Source organism: Cucurbita pepo, chromosome LG09 (assembly GCF_002806865.2).
Source record: "Cucurbita pepo subsp. pepo cultivar mu-cu-16 chromosome LG09, ASM280686v2, whole genome shotgun sequence".
Classification (NCBI taxonomy): domain Eukaryota; kingdom Viridiplantae; phylum Streptophyta; class Magnoliopsida; order Cucurbitales; family Cucurbitaceae; genus Cucurbita; species Cucurbita pepo.
This window is the reverse complement of record NC_036646.1, coordinates 9,255,106-9,274,627: the sequence shown is the minus strand read 5'-3', so window position 1 is coordinate 9,274,627 and position 19,522 is coordinate 9,255,106. Positions and strand designations below refer to the sequence as shown.

Here is a 19,522-nt window from a genome sequence, read left to right as displayed (position 1 = left end):
AGAGCGACACGTGTAAGATAATACCGGAGATAGCCGGTTTAGATCGACCGACCATAAAAGCCCGGAACTGAGGGGCTTCCATAGATTAGAGTCACGTGTGCATAATCTTGTCAGATTAATGGCTGCAAAAATGAGGTTTTATTAAAACGACAGGACCGTCACCATCAATGTGGGGACAGTCACTGTACAATGGTAAAAATAAAAAAATAAAAAAATAAAAAGAAAATCCCAAAACCTCGACTTGGAATCTCCATTGTGATCGGGTCCACTGACGTGGACATGCTTGACCACCTGGCAACTGAACCGTGACTAGATCAGTCAAAAACACGGCCCAGGTCCTGCCACTTAATATAACGAAGCGGGAATTTGGACCGAAGGAAAATATAATCTCCATCACTAACCTTGTTTTCTATCCCCTCTTTCAATTTTTACACCCGCATCACCCTACCAGAGATTGTGTTTGAATTGAAAGTCTGTGCTTATCCTCAAACATATATGAAATGGTATAAAGATGGACCGAGCAACTTGTGAATGTACCAATAATTAACATCATTACGGTCGGGCTATTGAACACAAAACCAAAAGTGAATTACGAGTCATACCCTTTTGTGAATCGAGCAAGCTCCCTGATGTGGTCGATAAACCTCTCATTTTGATTCAGTGCTATTTGAACCGAACGGAAAAGTTTTCGAGAACATTATCAAGAGAAAAACACTTTATTTTCAAAAATTAAATGAGATAAACTTCAACTCGAAAATCACAGAGTTATTTAAATCAGACCATAAGAGTGTTCATGGAATCAAAGCCACAAAAAATGAGCTTTAATTTGGGAGACCTTCTCAGTAATGGCTGTTAAAATTTGATCTTCTCCTTCAACAACACCACTAACTCTTGCTGCAACCAACAAAAAACATACCCACTTCACAAAACGTACAAGGACGGAGACATTTCTGATACTAAGTTCAATAAAACATTAATTTAATCAAATAACTGTCTTTTGATGTAACGGGTCCAAGCGGACAATTGTTGTTAGTAGTGAGGTTAGACTTTTACAAATGGTATCAAAGCTAGATACTGGACGATGTGCTGGTGAATTGTGAAATCTCATATTTGTGGGAGAGGGGAATGAAGTATTCTTATAAAGGTGTGGTTCTCTCTAGTAGACGCATTTTTAAAACCGTGAGACTGACGACGATATGTAACCGGCCAAAGCAGACAATATCTGCTAGCGGTGAGCTTGGGTTGTTACAAATGGTATCAAAGCCAAATAACAGGTAGTGTGCCAGCGAGGATCCTAGTCCCCAAGGGAGGTGAATTGTGAGATCCCACATTTGTTGGATGGGAGAATGAAGTGTTCCTTACAAGGGTGTGGGTTTCCCTAGTAGACGTGTTTTAAAACCACGAGAGTGACGACGACACGTAACGGGCCAAAGCGGACAATATCTACTAGTGGTGAGCTTGAGCTGTTACAAATAGTATTAGAGTCAAATACCAGGTGGTGAGTATGCTGGCCCCCAAGGGGTGGATGGTAAGATCCCACGTTTGTTGGAGAGAGGAATGAAATATTTTTAGAAGTGTATGGTTCTTTCTAGTAGACTCGTTTTATAACTGTGTTTTATAACTGTGAGACTAACGTAACGGACCAAAAAATCAAACAGAGGATTATGCATCTAGCGGCGACACGTAACGGGGAGGGAGAGAGAGAGAGAGAGAACTTACTATCAAGCAGAGGATTATGCATCCAGCGGCGCCAGGAAACAGAGCATACCAGAAATTCAGATGATGCAGCTTAGCCCCATCGATGAACAGAATCGGCAAACTCGCAGCTGTTCATAATACAATCAAATCAAACCCAATACATATAAACAAACAAACAATGGATTCTCAAAGCTTGAGGTGCCATGATTTCAACCTGGTGGGTGCGTTGAACCCGTATAGATCATGAACGCCATGGATGCAGCAAGAGCAGAGCTTCGAGCCAACCATCCAGGCCCCAACAAAGTTAACGCCAAAACCCCAATTGCTGCACAACCAATCTGGGCCACAAAGATATTGTACTTCTGCATCACAAAACAAACAAACCCAATTCAGCAAAAGACTATAGTAACCAAAGCAACAGGCAAATTCGAGACAGGGTGAGTACTCGAGCGGCAGGGGCGGCGGGCGTCGCGAACAGGACGGCACAGACGGCGCCTAATGGTGCAATTGTCATAGAAAGCCCCTTCGGCGCTAGAATTTGATCCATCTTCCCCAGTATTGCCATCGCTGCAAATGCCCCTGTTTCATCGAATTTCAGTTTCACGGCATGGGTTTGATGAAGAAATTCTCACAGATTATGATTCAGAAGGGTTTTTTTGTTCATCAACTAACCTGCAGAAGGCCAAAGGATGTCACTGAGAGGAGGAGAAACAAAGCCTTTGTCTGGTTTCGACCCATCTGAAATCGGTACACCCCCAACGCTGGACACCACCACAACATTCCGGCGACTAATTCCGCCGCCACTTCGTCTTCTCAGCAGCCCAACGGACCCATTTGCTGAAATCCCTCGTTTTCCATTCAATAAATGGTAATTCGGCAGCAAAGAAATGAACGAACTGGGTTGAAACTGCTGCTGACAGTCGTAATCCCGGCGGCTACGGCGGCAGAAATGGTGGTGAATCGGCTTCAATTCCAGACTCATACTGGATTTTACCCTCGACCCACCTCCAAGCTACTGTTGCTCTAGCTCAACCAAACGTTATCTTGGATGTTTGGCCGACAAAAGACGCAAAAAGTGTCGGCGATATAGAAATGGAAAAGAAACAGAATATAATCAGAGTAATAATGGCATGCAATGTAAATTCAGACGTGAATCTGACAAAGGGGATTTGGGAAAGTTCTGAAGAACACAGAGGCCTGTAAAGAAAAAACTCGAAGCTGTGTTACAGATTGGCCTTTGAAGAGGTCAGAAAGCCATTAGCAGAAAGAGACAACTCCAGTTCTGTGTCGTTGCCACTTCTAAAACATTAAAAACCAAACAGCCGCTCCCTTTCTATCGTGCTTGTCCTTATAGCACAACAACTCACACATTCATATGAACATAAAAAAAACAAGAAATAAAAAGTTCATCTTCAATCAAGGAAGTCCCGTATAAATATAACTCTTTACTATATATAACTTTACCCCACTTTTTACTATAGATAGCTGTTTTATCCGATATAACTCTTTATACCTCTACCATTTACTAAAGATAGTTTTGTATATAACCGTTCACTCCACTGTAAATAAGTTCATAACCTAACAAAATAATCATTAGCATCCAATCATAACCTAACAAAATAATCATTAGCATCCAATCAGTGTAAAGGAATTACATTACATAGAATTCAACCGAGGGGGGCAGGAGTCTGATACAGATTCTCTTGCAGATGGGTTTGTCAGCCCCTGTTACAGATTTGACTTTAAAAAAACAGTCAACAGCCAAGAACAGAAGGATACAGCAGAAAGTCAGTGGCAGTAGGTGGCTTTATACCTTACTTTTGACATTTGGAGTTAAACTCAGAAACCCTTTTGCCACACTTTAAGTAAATGTGAGATACTACATCGATCGGAGATAAAAATGAAACATTGTTTATAAAAGTGTATAAACTTCTCCCTAAAAAACGCATTTTAAAAACCTTGAAGAAAAGCTTCAAGAGGACTATATTTGCTAGCGGTCGACTTGAGTTATTACCAATGGTATCAGAGCTAGACACCGAACGATGTGTCAACGAGGAAGTGAGTCCTGAAGGGAGTAGACATGAGGCGTTGTGCTAGCATGGATGCTAGGCCCCAAAGGGAGGTGGATTGGGGAGTCCTACATTGATTAGAGAAGGAAATGAGTGCCAACGAGGACACTAGGCCTCGAATTGGAAACCTCTCCCTAGCGACGCATTTTAAAAACCTTAAAAAAAAACCGAAGAAAGACAATATAGCAGTATTACAGTAAGAAATCAATCAATATCATACACAATTTTCTTTCTACAAGACCAAACATTATATATAACTTACCAGTCAAGTCAAGACAGAGCTAGGCTAACCATCAAACTCCATGATCTGCATATTTCATTGAGAGAGATGAAATATTCAAGGACTGCACTGATCTGGAGTTATATAAGCATTTCTGTTACAGAGTTTCAAGAATAATCAGAATGAGACTCATAGAAATCACTAGGACATGGTGACATGACTTCTTGCTCTAGAAACTGCAAAACTTGACTCATCGATGGCCGATTGTCTGGGTCAGCATCCGTGCATTTGGCTGCTATTTCAAGGATTGCTTCGACTGTATCGGCATCGACGTCCTTGCACCTTTTATCGACTATCTCATCCATTTTGTTTTCTCCCAATAATGTGTGCATCTGTAATGAATCATCATGTTCTAACAGTGAATATGTGTGTCTGTGCATACATTAGCAGTCTAGAACATTGAAAAAGCTAATTTTCTCAAACAAAAAGTGAGCTCAAAGTTCATTTGCTTCTATCCTTGACGGTACCATCGTAGAAAGTTTTTAGAACCATAAAGAGTATTGTTTTGTAAGGGTGTGGAAACCTCTCTTTAGCAGATGCGTTTTTAAAAACCTTGAGATCAAACTCAAAAGAGAAACCCCAAAGAGAACAATATATGCTAGTGGTGGACTTGGGTCGTTATAAATGGTATTAGAGCCGACATTGGAAGATGTGCCTACGAGGAGGTTGAATCCCGAAGGGGGTGGACACGAGGCGGTGTGCCAACAAGGACGCTGGACCCTAAAGGGAGGTGGATTTGAGGGTCCCACATCGATTGGAGAAGGGAATGAGTGCCAGCAAGGGCGCTGGGTCTTGAAGGGGGTGGATTGTGAGATCTCACATCGGTTGGGTAGGAGAACGAACACCCTTCAGAAGGGTGTGGAAACATATCCGTAGCAGACACATTTTAAAAACCGAGGGGAAGCCCAAGAGGGAAGGCCCAAAAAAGACAATATCTGCTAGCGGTGGACTTGGGTCATTACATTTGCTGTCTAGAACATTGAAAAAACTAATTTTCTCGAACGAAATTGAGCTCAAATTTCATTTGCTTCTATCGATCCTCGACGGAACCATCGTAGAAAGTTTATAGAACCATAAAGAGTAATGTTTTGGGCAGAAAGATGCGTTTTTAGAGCTTACCCAACCAACAACATTCAAGCCTCTCTTTACAAATGATGGATCAGTTGGTCTCTTCCCAGTCACCAGCTCGAGTAACAAGACTCCAAAGCTATAAACATCTGATTTTTCGGTCGCCCTCCCACTTTGTAGATACTCTACATAGACATAGCAAAGTCAGCCATCTAAGAGTAAGGAAATACTTCAAATCATTCTCGAACGATCGTATCGAAAAGAACATAAACAACGTATAACTAATGGGCACCTGGAGCCAAATAACCAAATGTTCCAGCAACAACAGTTGTGACATGAGAATCCTCATCAACCAAAAGCTTGGCTAGTCCAAAGTCAGATACATGAGGCTCCAAGTTCTCGTCAAGAAGAATGTTGCTCGATTTAATGTCACGATGCACGATCTTTGGACTACAATCATGATGCAAGTATGCAATCCCCCTAGCAGAGCCCAATGCTACCTTCAAACGAGCTCGCCAATCCAAAGGTCGTCTTTCTGATTCCTGTTCTGCATGAGATAAGAAAAAGGAAACGATAATGCTCTATACGTTATATTGAAAACGCTCGGCACTAAACGAGTGGAACGACTCGAAAAAGGATGGAAGATGGACCCCTGTTAATGTCATACCATGCAGAAAATCATCTAAGCTGCCCATTGCAAGGAAGTCATAGATAAGAAGCTTTGAAGTTGGAAGACTACAATAACCCCTCAAATTGACCAAGTTTATATGTTTGATGCAACCCAGAATCTCCAACTCTCTCTCAAACACTTGGTCAGAATCTTTTCTGCTTCCATCAATCTTTTTAACAGCAAATGTCCCACAATCGTTCATGACCATTCGGTACACGATCCCGAATCCTCCTGAACCAACAACGTCTTCTTCCTCTAGTGACTCCAGCTTTTCGATGATCTCGCATGACGGGTACGGTAGGTCGCCGTGAAAAGTAATAAGTTTTGTGTCTGTTGTACATTGAGGTTTAGCATCAGTTGCACAATACTAAAGAAAAACATATCTGCAACGAAAACCGAGGATTACTTGGTTCGTGAACCACTTGTTTTTTGACTTCTGTGTATCGTTTCGCAGCTCGTTCCTTCTTTGATAGCCAACGGATCCACAAGAATGGAACGAGTACTACAAATGCAACTCCCATGGTGGACACTGCACCAATTAATACTCCTTTGATGTAGTGTGAAGGCCTTTTCACAGGCACTACAGAAAATCAAGGAAGAACTATTAAGTTTTACAAGGAGAAAAAAGTGATTCAAGTTGAAATGTCGTTGTTCATCAAGCTAACCAGAAGCTTCATCACTTTCAGCATGGGGCAACACTGCCGGGAATCCCAACGAGGTTTGGCAGGCCTTGTTAACTTGATGACCACAGAGATCTAGATTGCCAACAAACCTGCAGTTACACACTTAACTATGAATACAACAATCTCAGATGACAAGACGTTGAATATTAGAAATCACGAATCTCTACAATGGTATGATATTGTCCACTTTGAGCATAAGCTCTCATGACTTTGCTTTAGATTTCCCCAAAAGGCCTCGTACTAGTGGAGATGTATTCCTTACTTATAAACTCATGATCATTCCCTTAATTAGCCAATGTGGACTCCCTCCCAACGATCCAAAGCAATCCTCCCCTTGAACAAAGTACACCGTAGAACCTCCCCTGAGGCCTATGGAGCCCTCGAACAGCCTCCCCTTAATTGAGACTCGACTCCTTTCTCTAGAGCCCTCAAACAAAGTACGCTCTTTGTTCGATACTTGAGTCACTTTTGGCTACACTTTTGAGGGTCCCAACTTGTTTGTTCAACATTTGAGGACTCTATTGACATGACTAACTTAAGGGCATGACTCTAATACCATGTTAGGAATCATAAATCTCCACAATAGTATGATATTGTCCACTTCGAGCATAAGCTCTCATGGCTTTGCTTTAGATTTCCCCGAAAGGCCTCGTACCAGTGAAGATGTATTCCTTACTTATAAACCCATGATCATTCCCTTAAGTAGCCAACGTAGTACTCCCTCCCACCTCAACACTGAATCCCATAATACAATGCCAACGAACTTTACACAATATTCAAGTTTTAACCCTTTATGAGGGATTTCCAGATGTATATCACAATTTCAAAGATGATTCAACAACTTGGTATGAATGTAAATTTTGGAGAATACATGTGACTGGATCACTCACGAATTGCTTCCAAATGTGCTTAGAACTCCAAAATCAGGTATCTCCCCAGAGAAAAAGTTTGTGGACAAATTCCTGCAAATGAAATGGAAACATTAATATAACCACAAGTAAAAGTAAAAGTGTTAAGTGAACTCTTGTTGTGCCATAGCTACTATTCAACTTACAGATGGCGTAGAAGCGAGAGACGACCAATGGATGATGGAATAGCACCCTTTAACGAATTGCCTGATAAATCCCTACATTTGAACCTCAATATTGAGAAGATAATAATGAAATAAAAAGAGAAGTTCCTGATCTTACTAATTTAGTGGAGATGAACAGTACCAAAAGAAGATCCAAGTAACATTTTTTCAAACATTCAGGAAAACTTACAGTATTGTAAGAGCAGAAAGGCTCCCAATATCTGATGGTATGCCACCTTGAAGATAATTAGACCTCAAATACCTATAAAAATGGTCAAAAGATAAATTCGGATGAATGTTTAGGTAACAACCCAAGCCCATTGCTAACATATATTGTCTGCTTTGGCTTGTTACGTATCGTCGTTAGCTTCACGATTTTAAAACGCGTTTGCTAGGTTGAGGTTTCTACACCCTTATAAGGAATGTTTCGTTCCCCTCTCCAACCGATGTGGGATCTCACAATCCACCCCCCTTGAGGGCCCAACGTCCTTGATAGCACACCGTCCGACGTCTGGCTATGATACCATTTGTAACAGCCTAAGCCCACCACTAACAGATATGGTCTGTTTTGGCCCGTTACGTATCGCCGTCAGTCTCACGATTCTAAAACGCATCTACTAGGGAGAGGTTTCCACCCCCTTATAAGAAATGTTTTGTTCCCCTCTCCAACAGATGTGGGATCTTCACAATCCACCCCCTTGGGAGCCCAATGAGGAGGCTGACACACTGCCCGATATCTGGCTCTAATACCGTTTGTAACCGTCTAAGCCCACCGCTAATAGATATTGTCCGCTTTGGCTCGTTACATAACGCTGCCAACCTCATGATTTTAAAACACGTCTACTGGGGAGAGATTTCCACACCCTTATAAGGAATGCTTCGTTCCCTGAAACTAGTCGTAGGAACACTCTATACTTACAGAGCTCTTAGCTGAATACATTTAGTGATTTCATTAGGAATATATCCATGTAAGCCATTTTGGTGAAGTGCCCTGTTTAACATTCAAAAGTGAAGAAGGAGAAGTAAGATGAAATAAGCTCTAAACTTCAGCATATTGCCAATCATATTACTTTGAGGAGGGAAAATATGAGGAAGAAATGGCCGCAGGACTTACAGTCTCTGTAATCTACTGAGTTTTCCAATGCTAGGAGAAATAATCCCTCCTAGTTGCATGTAAGGTAAGTTACTGAAACATCCAAAACCAAACATCAAAACATCAATTAGGAGACGAAAGAACACAACCCTGAAATAAAATGAAGGCAAATATGGAAAGTGACATACATTGAGCTGACCCGTTGGTCCTCAAGGTGACAAGATATACCAGTCCATTTGCAGGGCGACTCATCAGAAGCTTCCCAATCACCAAGGAGGTTTTTGCTATCATTAAAAGCGCTTCTAATTTCCAACAACGCTAGGCCTATGCCATGGAGGATTTGAAAATGAAAACAATGAGAATGAACTGTTGACGATTGTTGGGAGGGAGTCCCACGTTCGCTCATTTAGGGAACGATCATGGATAAGTAAGGAATATATCTTGATTAGTATGAGGCCTTTTGGGAGCCCAAACAAAGCCATGAGAGCTTATGCTCAAAGTGGACAATATCATACCATGGTGGAGAATCGTGATTCCTAACATGGTATCAGAGTCATGCCCTTTACTTAGTCATGCCAATAGAATTATCAAGTGTCGAACAAAGAAGTTGTGAGCCTTGAAAATGTAGTCAAAAGTGACTCAAGTGTCGGACAAAGGGTGTACTATGTTCAAGGACTCCAAAGAAAGGAGTCAAACCTCGATTAAGGGGAGGTTGTTCAAGGGCTCCATAGGCCTTAGGTGAGGCTCTATAGCATACTTTGTTCGAGGGAACGATAGTTGGGAGAGAGTCCCACATGGCTAATCCCCTGGAATGATCAAGCAAAGCCATGAAAGCTTATGCTCAAAGTGGACAATATCATACCATTGCGAAAAGTCGTGATTCCTAACCGAACATGGAGAAGGCGATGAAAACTAATATAATCATTCAAACGAAACAAAAAAACATGCCACAACAAAGCGTCAAGATACAGCTAGTGCTACTCATTCTATTCGATTGGTTCAAAATCATCAACACAACATCATTTTCCAGCATACCCACATTAGAAAAAGAAGAACAAGTTAAAGAAATCAAGCAGAGGAAGCCCCAAAACGGGGATTTACCATCTGGGGTAAGAGCGAGAGTGCAAGAACCGAAAAGGGTCCATAGCAAAATGGATGAGAAAGCCAAAACGAACATGCCCATTTGAATTTCCTTGCACATTGAGGAGGCCGCAGCTGAGTTAGACAAGAATGAAGAGGAGGGTTTCATTGTGATGATAAAAAGGGTAAAGGTTGGAGTAGGAAGGAAGCTTGGGGAAGTGGTAAACGGGGAAATGGGAGGAGGAAGACGCCATTATTAAACTGAATAATCATTCGAACAGGTGAGAGAGAGAGAGAGAGATAGGAGAAAGAGAGAGAAATTACTTTCCTGCAATTGATGAGCAGAGTGGCAGGCTTTTTTCAAAGTGGGCATTGAGAGTTGTGCAAATGAAACGCAACGAGAAATTCAAAAGTTAATTTTGAGAGGCTTTTCCCTCGATCATGACCTCGCTCCAAACAGGGGACACGCGTTTCATGGATATTGCTTACATTTTGTGCGTGCAGTGGAAACATCCACAGGATATCCTTGCCTTTTCTAGTTTTTTTTTTTTTTTCTTTCTTTTTTTAATTTTATCGTCTCAAACAAATCTTTATTTTTTTAATAATAAATATATTAAAAATTTTAAAATATTGTTACAGTTAGGTTGTTATGAGAACGGTTAGTATTTTATTTAACAAATACTCGGACAAATTAATATTAATATCTTTTATATTTGTAAAAAAAATTAAAAAAATATTTTACAATCAATATACGGACAGACGAAAAATTTAAATGTGTTTTTAATATTTTTTAAAAAAATTTAAATATATTTTAGAACAATTTTAAAAGTTCAAGAGTATTTTTTAAACAAACGATAATATTTCAATTTGACGTTTAATATTTTTGAAATTGATGGACTAAACAAAAATTATTCTAAGGGACAAAACAATAATTTCTCATTTTTTTATACGTTATTTTATTATTATTATTTAGAAAGAGCTTAAAGCTCGTTTATAAAAATCATAATTATAACTTTTTATATTTTTCCATTAAGTTATAGAGCATGCTGCTTATTTATAGCTTACTCAATGATTATACATACTATTAGATAGTTATATAATAAATTGAACCATAAGCAGTGGAGAAAGAAGGTACATGATGTAAATAGTAGAATCGTGTCAAGTTTTGACGCCTCACAATCACACTTGTTTAGTACTCACAAAACGATTGTGTGACACTGACTTTCACTCTTGAGTAAGTCAACGAACTCAAGCTTGGATCGTCGGTGGCACGAATAGTCTATTTTGTGGTATCTACCTCCGTCGTGGAAAACGATGCTAGAAAACGGGGTTAAGGAAAGTTTTGGAAAATATTGTTGAGACAACATCGATAGTATATAATCGAGATAGGAAGATTTAGCAACCAGTCGTATCCTCCACTAGTACATTACGAGACAAATAGCCTTTGTAGGCATAGATATCAAAAAGTGGCGAGTTATACAACGAAACAAGGTAAATGGTTCGGAACAAGCATACAGTCATGGACAATATGCTCCGAAAAAGCATAACTATGATACCGTGCATAAACAGATATTAAGTCCAGCAATAGAAAAAAGACCGATACGACACAGAAAACGTCAAAAATGACAAAGTCGTCTAACATGCTAATAAACAAAAAGCCAAGAACAGAAGTAAAATGCTGTTTCATCCTTCTTTACGTTGCAGATAGCATATGCCAATTGCTCATCTTAATACCAGCAGTCAGCATACAGCTACAAAACAGAGTATTTTACAGTGTTGGACATCCCGTCACACGGTGTATGATTGTTGAATCGTTTCGATATCGAGACCCTTCAATCGAACGACTGATTCGACGTGACCTTTTAGTGTATGGAGTTCCCTCAATCTGCAAAAATTCATGAAATGAAACTGAACTGGCAGCTGCAGATGATAACTTAAACTAGCTCATAGTTTCAGACGATGATGTTCGAGTTTCCAAGAAAACAATAAAAGTAACGAACGATTGAGGATTGTTGGGAGAGAAAAGTGGACAATATCATAACATTATGGAGGTTCGTGATTCCTAACAGGGTATCAAAGTCATGCTAGAATCCTCAAATGTCGAACAAAGAAGTTGTGAACTTTGAAAGTGTAGTAAAAAATGACTCAAGTGTCGGACAAATAGTGTACTTTGTTTGAGAGCTATAGAGAAGGAGTCGAGCCTCGATTAAGGAGAGGCTGCTCGAGGACTCCATAGGTCTCCGGGGAGGCTCTATGGTGCACTTTGGTCGAGGGGAGGATTTTTTAGGATAGTTGGGGGAGGAATCCTACCTTGGCTAATTAAGGGGTTGATCATGAATCTATAAGTAAGGAGTCCAGCCTCAATTAAGGAGAGGCTGTTCGAGGGCTCCATAGACCTCAGGGAGACTCTATGGTGCACTTTGTTCGAGGGGATGATTTTTTAGGATTGTTGGGGAGGAGTCCCTCATCAGGGTTTATAAGTAAGGAATACATCTCGTCTTTGGTATTCCTCGGGGAAACCAAAAGTAAAGCCACGAGAGCTTATGCTCAAAGTGGGCGATATCATACCATAGTGAAGGTTCGTAATTCCTAACACAAACTACCAACACACGAGCATTTGCAACATACCTAGCAATTTCCGCTCTTCTTTTGGCTTCTTCAGCCATATGATTGAGTTCAGTGAAGTGAGTTCGCTCAGTGAACATCTTCGTATCAGGCGGTTGCAAACCGTGCAACGTTCTTTGAGCGTGAGCCCATTGTAGCTCACGTTGTTCCTTACCGAAATCCTTTTGTCTCGTGAAAGCAACCTATAAACAATACAAACAAATAAACCAAATGATACATAACACACAAACATTCATAAGTTACTACAAGAAACAATGCAAATTTTAGTACCCTTTGCTCAAGCATGAGGTCCCAAGCCTTTCCACTCAAAGCATATCTAATAGCAAACTTTATAGGATCAAGAGGAACATAAAAGATAATGTTATAGAGCCAAATGACACCAGCCCAACCCCAACCAATGCCTTCAATGGCAGCAAAGCTCCAATTAGCATAGACAGCAATAAGAGTAGCAACCTGTTCATCAACACATCTAAACTTAGTGTGTTCTTACAAGTGAAACATTTCGAACAAATCTCTCCTTACCAGCTGAGCAATTATAAACGCCACGACAAGAAACAGCCCAGGACGCTCGACGTAGGACCAACTCCGTGATCGTGTAACGAAAATGAGTGCCTGACTGATAGTGCTCACTTGCAGATATATAGCTGAGGCTAGCTTCCTGAAGTCATCATGAGCTGTTTTTTCAAGGGTTGGTACACCAAAGACCCGCTGAAAGTTTCAAAAAATGCATAGAATCAGCATAAATTTGAAGAAGTTTAGTTCATAATGTAACGGCCAGACCCATTGCTAACAGATATTGTCTTCTTTAGGCTTTTCCTCGAGGTTTTTAAAACGCGTCTGCTAGGGAGAGGTTTCCACACCTTATAAAGGGTGTTTCGTTCTCCTCCCCAACCGATGTGGGATCTCATAATCCACCCCCTTCAGGGCCTAGCGTCCTCGCTGGCATTCGTTCCTTTCTCCAATCGATGTGGGACCCCCACTAAATCCACCCCCCTTCGGGGCCCAGCGTCCTTACTTGCACACCGCCTCGTGTCTACCCCTCTTCGGGGAACAGCCTCCTCGCTGGCATATCGCCCAGTGTCTGGCTCTGATACCATTTGGCCCAAACCCACCACTAGCAGATATTGTCCTCTTTGGTCTTTCCCTCAAGGTTTTTAAAATGCGTCTGCTTGGGAGAGGTTTCCACATCTTATAAAAGGGTGTTTCGTTCTCCTCCCTTACTGATGTGGGATCTCATAATCCACCCTCTTCAAGGCCTAGTGTCCTCGCTGACACTCGTTCCTTTCTCCAATCGATGTGGGACCCCCACCAAATCCACCCCCCCTTCGGGGCCCAACGTCCTTACTGGCACACCGCCTCGTATCTACCCCTCTTTGGGAAACAGTCTCCTCGTTGACACATCGCCCAATGTCTGACTCTAATACCATTTGTAACAGCCCAAACCCACTGCTAACAGATATTGTCCTCTTTAGGCTTTCTCTTTCAGGCTCGTCTGCTAGGGAGAGATTTCCACACCCTATAAAGGGTGTTTCGTTCTCCTCCCCAATCGACGTGAGATCTTACATATAATCTTCAAAAGATTAAGATATCTTTACCGGGAAAAAGTTGGTTTTATACGACACCCAGAAAAATATGACCGTCATCATCGCCAAGTAGCTGCCGAGTACCACGCCAGTAGTGAAAATTTCAGCCAGCTTCCAACTATCTGGTAGAGGAGATGGCTTAACCCTGTCCTTTGATATTGTCATGATTGTGCCTACACATTGGTTATGCTGATGAATCTCCATAAACAGTCAAAAAAGTGACATAAATTAGCTACAGCTCGAGGAACTTCGAACGAACCATCGTTAAGGATAGCTATGATAAGCACCATAAACGGTGGGAAATCGAATTTCCAAATGAGGGCCAGCAACATGAAACCAAGCTGCAACGAACAAAATCAAACGTAATACGTCGTTCAGTGCATGACAGGCAAGAACAAACATTGCAGATGTTCGAATATGCGTCCTAAGAGCTTACCACGATACGTATTGTGATGGAAACTGCATAAATCTGGCATGGACAAAGATCAAACATGAGTCAGAATCAGAACAAATAAGATCTCGTACCTAAACACAAAGAACACATTACCGTGTAATTCTTCATCCTTTGAAATATAGCTCGACTGGTTAAAACAGCGCTGATGATAACACTGAGACCAGGTTCAGTAAGAACAATATCGGAAGCACTTCGAGCAGCATCGGTTGCATCAGCTACAGCTATACCGATGTCTGCTTTTTTAAGTGCAGGAGCATCGTTCACTCCGTCGCCAGTCATCCCACATATATGTTTCATAGCTTGCAAGCGTTTTACGATCTCGTATTTGTGCTCTGAATCAACAAGATATCATGGTGATGCATATGGAAGGACAAACCAAGAATTTGAAGGCAATTAGTGAAGAAATACCAGGGAATACACCAGCAAAACCATCTGCTTTTTCGATAAGATCGTCGACAGGTAAAGCAGCAATGGACTCGTCTTTTTCTTGTCCTAGTAGAGCTGACGATGGATACATGTTCGTTCCCATCCCCAGCCGACGCCCCGTTTCCTTGCCTATAGCTAGTTGATCTCCTAATGAACGAAACGAGGTAAAGGAACCAACAAGTTAGACAAACCCAATGAGACTAATAGAAAGAAAATGTGGGAATGTACCTGTAATCATTTTCACATTTACGCCTAGATTTAAAGCTCTCCTTATTGTCTCTGCACTATCATGCCTTGGTGGGTCAAACAAAGGCAAGAGGCCCATGAATTGCCAAGGACCTCCAGCACTCTCTTTCCTTCCTTCAGGAACTTCCTGATATGAAACAAACAGAGGACATAACCAACGATGAGTTAACCGCTAGGCTAAAGGATGCATAGTGGTCCGCTTTGGCTCGTTACGTATCGCTAGCAAATATAGTCCGCTTTGGCTCGTTACGTATCGCTGTCAGCCTCACAGTTTAAAAACACATCTCCGGGGGAGAGGTTTCTATGCTCTTATAAGGAATGTTTTGTTCCCCTCTCCAACCAATGTGGGATCTCACAATCCACCTCCCTTGGTGGAGGCCAGCGTCCTTGCTGGCACACCGCCCGATGTTTGGCTCTGATACCATTTGTAACAGCGTAAGCCCACCGCTAGCAGATATTATCCGCTTTGGCCTGTTACGTATCGCCGTCAGCCTCACAGTTTTAAAACATATTTGCTAGGGAGAGGTTTCCAAACCCTTATAAGGAATGTTTTGTTCCCCTCTCCAACCGATGTGGATTGACGTATTTGTTAGGGAGAGGTTTCCAAACCCTTATACGAAATGTTTCGTTCCCCTCCCCAACCGATGTGGGATCTCACAATCCACCCCCCCTTGGAGGCCAATGTCCCCGTTGGCACACCGCTCGGTGTCTGGCTCTGATACCATTTGTAACAGCCCAAGCCAACCGCTAGCAGATATTATCCGCTTTCGCCTGTTACGTATCGCCGTCAGCCTCACGGTTTAAAACGTGTCTGTTAAGGAAAGGTTTCCACCCTTATAAGGAATGTTTCGTTCCTCTCTCCAATATGTGGGATATCACAATCCACCCCCCTTGGAGGCTAACATCCTCGTTGGCACACCGCTCGGTGTCTGGTTCTGATACCATTTGTAACAACCCAAACCCACCGCTAACATATATTGTCCGCTTTGGTCTGTTACGTATCGCTGTCAACCTCACAGTTTTAAAACATGTCTGCTAGGGAGAGGTTTCCACACCATTATAAGGAACGCTTCATTCCCCACTCCAACCGACGTGGGATCTCATAATCCACCCCCCTTAGGGACCAGCGTCCTCGCTGGCACACCGCCAAGTGTCTAGCTCTAATACCATTTGTAACAGCCCAAGCCCACCACTAACATGTCCACTTTGGCCCATTACATATCGCCATCAGCTTCACGATTTTAAAACGCATCTACTAGCGAAAGGTTTCCACACCCTTATACAGAACGCTTCGTTCCCCTCTCCAACCGATGTAGGATCTCACAAAATCTAACAGTAGTCATTCACTAACCTGATATGCTACAGCAAGTGAACGCAGTCCTCGTTCAGCAAATTTATCGATCACTGCATGAACTTTCCTCTCAATCTCCGACTTGTTGTATGCAAGATTCAGAATCTAGAACCGATTGACACAAACCAATAGTTAGTAATCTAGAGACAATATTTGCACAAGAACACAACAGAGCAGCCATTTCACCTGTTCTGGAGCACCTTTACTGACTCTATGCATCTTACCCTCATGATCAACATAAGTCAATGCTGTTCGCTTATCAGTAGGATTGAAAGGAAGGAAATGAACTTCCTGAATGCCAGCTCGTGCCTTTGGAAGCAAGGAAGATGCTATGAACACTTAAGCATTTCAATAGCCATTTTGAATGAGTACTCATTGGGATATTGATAACTTACCTCCTTTGGATCAGCTAGCATCCCAACAATAGCAGTATCTATAGCATCTTGATTTTCAGTTCTTGATGCTCTAGCAGCCATTAGAACCACAGTGTCTGCATCAATCCCTTTAGTGAAAACCTATAGTTATATTTAGACATAAAGTTAAAAAACAAACGATAAAAACGCTCCTCGGAGGAAGAGATGTCCAATTAACAAGCAAGAAGCAACTCCGGGCTAACCTCGACGAGGTTTTTGTCAACTGTTAGCTTGTTCAATGTCAGTGTTCCTGTCTTGTCACTGCAAAGGACATCCATGCCTGCCATTTCTTCAATGGCGGTCATCCTCTTGGTGATGGCGCCCTGAAATCGATATCAAATGATTCCGTTGCTATTACACAATTCATATTCTGTACTATGTTCAACTGGAAGGCTTTAAAGAACTAAGCCAACCTGTTGGGATAACCTATGAGAACCTATAGCCATTGTTACTGAGAGAACTGTAGGCATGGCTATGGGAATGCCCCCAATGAGTAGCACGAGGAGGTTGTCGATCCCGGGACGATACTCACGGTCCTGAATTGGGTACATGACGATGATCTCGATTACCATTCCCAAAGCAATGGAACATATGCAGAAGTTCCCTATGGAAGTCAAGACCTACAAAGAGAGCAACAGTAATGGAAATAAGACAGTTGAGAAAAGAAAATACATGAACTGAAGACCGAGTAATACAACGTTTAACAGCCCAAGCTCACTACTAGTAGACATTGTCCTCTTTAGGCTTTTCCTTTTGGACTTCCCCTCAAGGTTTTTACAACGCGTCTTCTAGAGAGAGGTTTCGACAACCTTATAAATGGTGTTTCGTTCTCCTCCTCAACCGATGTGGGATCTCACAATCCACCCCCTTTTGGGAACCCAGCGTTCTCGCTGGCACTCATTCCCTTCTCTAATCGATGTGGGACCCCCCCCCTCCTCCCCAATTCCACCCCCTTTGGAAGTCCTTTCTGGCACACCGCCTGCTCAGTCTCCTCACTAGCACATTGCCCAATGTCTGGCTCTGATACCATTTGTAACAATCCAAGTCCACCGCTAGCAGATATTGTCTCCTTTGGGCTTTCCCTTCTGGACTTCCCCTCAAGGTTTTAAAATGCGTTTGCTAGAGAGAGGTTTCCACACCCTTATAAATAGTATTTTGTTCTCCTCCCCCAACCAATGTGGGATCTCACAATCCACCCCCCTTCGGGACCCAGCGTCCTCGCTGACACTCATTCCCTTCTCCAATCGATGTGGGACCCCCCTATTCCACCCCCTTCGTGAGGCCTTGCTAGTACACCGTCTCGTGTCCACCCCCTTTCGAGGCTCAGCCTCCTCGCTGACACATCGCCCAGTGTCTGGCTCTGATACCATTTGTAACAGTCCAAGTCCACCACTAGCAGATATTGTCCTATTTGAGCTTTCCCTTCTAGGCTTCCCCTCAAGGTTTTAAAACGTGTTTGCTAGGGAGAGATTTTCACACCCTTATAAATGATGTTTCGCTCTCCTCCCCAACCGACGTGGAATCTCACACAACGACTCGTCTTCTTACCTTTTGGAAGTGTCCCACTTGGTTCGTGGTGTCAACAAGATGAGCAGCTTTACCAAAAAAGGTGTGCACACCAGTAGCAATGACCACAGCTTCAATCTCTCCTTGCTTACAAGTAGAACCAGAGTAAACACCATCACCAGGACCTTTCGTTACAGGGAGAGATTCACCTGTAAGAGCAGACTACAAAGCCCAAAGCCAAACTTAGTACATAGATAACACGGTTCGTTACAATCTCCCGGTATCACGGTTGGTTACCAACCTGGTCGATTTTTAATGGATCCCCATCAAGAAGACGAGCATCAGCTGGAATAATGTCCCCAAGTTTAACACTGATTACATCACCAGGAACTAAAATCGAAGCATCTTGCTCGCTCCACCGTCCATCTCGAAGAACCTTCCACAGAATTCAACTAAATATCACCACAAAAACAAAGATGAACTGAGCCAACAAGGTATAGTATCCATCTCTGATACCTTGGCTTTAGGAGCAAGACGAGCCATGAGCGCAGCTGCAGCGTTTCCAGCATTGTTTTCCTCGATAAAACTGATCGTCGAGTTGATGATAAGCAAGGTAATGATACCAACAAAATCTTGCCAGTCAGGGGGCTTTCCCTACAAACAAGAAAACAGCCCTCAGAACAATGAAACATCAAAGAAACATAAACAAAAAACCATGTAGCTAAGCATTTACTCCTCCATTTGCAAGTGCAATAGCCATAATAGCAGCAGCTTCCATAACCCATGATAGAGGATTCCACATGAACCCCAAGAACTTCAACACTTTGCTCTCCTAAAACCATACAAAACCAACAAATTCAAAGCAAATTACCCCAAAAAACACAGTGTTTTGAACAGATTGAAGCATTACCTTCTTTTCCTCAAGCTTGTTGTGCCCAAAAATCTTCAAACGTTCCTCAGCAGCCTCACTTGTAAGACCCTCTTTGCTACATCTCAGGTTTTCAAAAACCTCATCAATGGGAATGTTTTCCTGTAATCAAGAGAATGAGATGAAGGCAAGTTAAACAAACAGCTAAACCATCAAAAAGGCTTCAAAATATTCAGATCTGTTACCAAATCCACAGCTTCCTTCAACACAGCCTCCAACACTTCCGGCTTGTCCCCCATGTCTTACTCTTACTCCTTACCCTTCTATGTCACAAGAA

The 19,522-nt window shown here is 42.1% G+C and overlaps 3 protein-coding genes across 3 annotated transcripts; all 3 read right to left on the bottom strand.

Moving 5' to 3' along the window:
- Window positions 1–632: 632 nt before the first annotated feature.
- On the bottom strand, window positions 633–3,043 carry LOC111801962. Its single transcript, XM_023686212.1, has 5 exons — window positions 2,371–3,043; window positions 2,144–2,277; window positions 1,913–2,060; window positions 1,720–1,826; window positions 633–894 (listed from the first exon to the last, which is right to left on the bottom strand). The coding sequence occupies exons 1-5, from the start codon at window positions 2,678–2,680 to the stop codon at window positions 853–855; spliced, it is 741 nt and encodes a 246-aa protein (XP_023541980.1). The 5' UTR covers window positions 2,681–3,043; the 3' UTR covers window positions 633–852.
- Window positions 3,044–3,981: 938 nt separating this feature from the next.
- On the bottom strand, window positions 3,982–10,070 carry LOC111801460 (LRR receptor-like serine/threonine-protein kinase FEI 2). Its single transcript, XM_023685466.1, has 13 exons — window positions 9,735–10,070; window positions 8,822–8,957; window positions 8,655–8,726; window positions 8,460–8,531; window positions 7,731–7,802; window positions 7,523–7,594; window positions 7,359–7,430; window positions 6,451–6,557; window positions 6,192–6,365; window positions 5,783–6,115; window positions 5,408–5,662; window positions 5,167–5,300; window positions 3,982–4,379 (listed from the first exon to the last, which is right to left on the bottom strand). Exons 1-13 carry the CDS (start codon window positions 9,880–9,882, stop codon window positions 4,155–4,157), a joined length of 1,872 nt encoding a protein of 623 aa, XP_023541234.1. The 5' UTR covers window positions 9,883–10,070; the 3' UTR covers window positions 3,982–4,154.
- Window positions 10,071–11,139: 1,069 nt separating this feature from the next.
- Window positions 11,140–19,484, bottom strand: LOC111801635 (ATPase 11, plasma membrane-type). Its single transcript, XM_023685692.1, has 21 exons — window positions 19,431–19,484; window positions 19,228–19,347; window positions 19,051–19,149; window positions 18,834–18,971; window positions 18,619–18,753; window positions 18,360–18,539; window positions 17,225–17,431; window positions 17,015–17,134; window positions 16,794–16,913; window positions 16,585–16,707; window positions 16,399–16,503; window positions 15,030–15,174; window positions 14,784–14,948; window positions 14,469–14,707; window positions 14,358–14,390; window positions 14,181–14,262; window positions 13,934–14,094; window positions 12,861–13,046; window positions 12,609–12,791; window positions 12,342–12,520; window positions 11,140–11,598 (listed from the first exon to the last, which is right to left on the bottom strand). Exons 1-21 carry the CDS (start codon window positions 19,482–19,484, stop codon window positions 11,502–11,504), a joined length of 2,871 nt encoding a protein of 956 aa, XP_023541460.1. The 3' UTR covers window positions 11,140–11,501.
- Between the last annotated feature and the right edge of the window lie 38 nt (window positions 19,485–19,522).

What these genes read in the sequence shown, in the direction of transcription:
- LOC111801460 (XM_023685466.1), bottom strand. Translation starts at nt 9,882, where the DNA reads ATGAAACCCTCCTCTTCATTCTTGTCTAACTCAGCTGCGGCCTCCTCA. An exon ending in TGTATTCAGCTAAGAGCTCT is followed by an intron (nt 7,803 to 8,459) that starts GTAAGTATAGAG and finishes CCATTTTTATAG; the next exon opens with GTATTTGAGGTCTAATTATC. An exon ending in TGAAAGTGATGAAGCTTCTG is followed by an intron (nt 6,366 to 6,450) that starts GTTAGCTTGATG and finishes GATTTTCTGTAG; the next exon opens with TGCCTGTGAAAAGGCCTTCA.
- LOC111801962 (XM_023686212.1), bottom strand. Translation starts at nt 2,680, where the DNA reads ATGAGTCTGGAATTGAAGCCGATTCACCACCATTTCTGCCGCCGTAGC. An exon ending in CATCCTTTGGCCTTCTGCAG is followed by an intron (nt 2,278 to 2,370) that starts GTTAGTTGATGA and finishes TCGATGAAACAG; the next exon opens with GGGCATTTGCAGCGATGGCA. An exon ending in GGGTTCAACGCACCCACCAG is followed by an intron (nt 1,827 to 1,912) that starts GTTGAAATCATG and finishes TATTATGAACAG; the next exon opens with CTGCGAGTTTGCCGATTCTG.
- LOC111801635 (XM_023685692.1), bottom strand. Translation starts at nt 19,484, where the DNA reads ATGGGGGACAAGCCGGAAGTGTTGGAGGCTGTGTTGAAGGAAGCTGTG. An exon ending in TGAAGGAAGCTGTGGATTTG is followed by an intron (nt 19,348 to 19,430) that starts GTAACAGATCTG and finishes TCTTGATTACAG; the next exon opens with GAAAACATTCCCATTGATGA. An exon ending in CATAGCTATCCTTAACGATG is followed by an intron (nt 14,095 to 14,180) that starts GTTCGTTCGAAG and finishes ACCAATGTGTAG; the next exon opens with GCACAATCATGACAATATCA.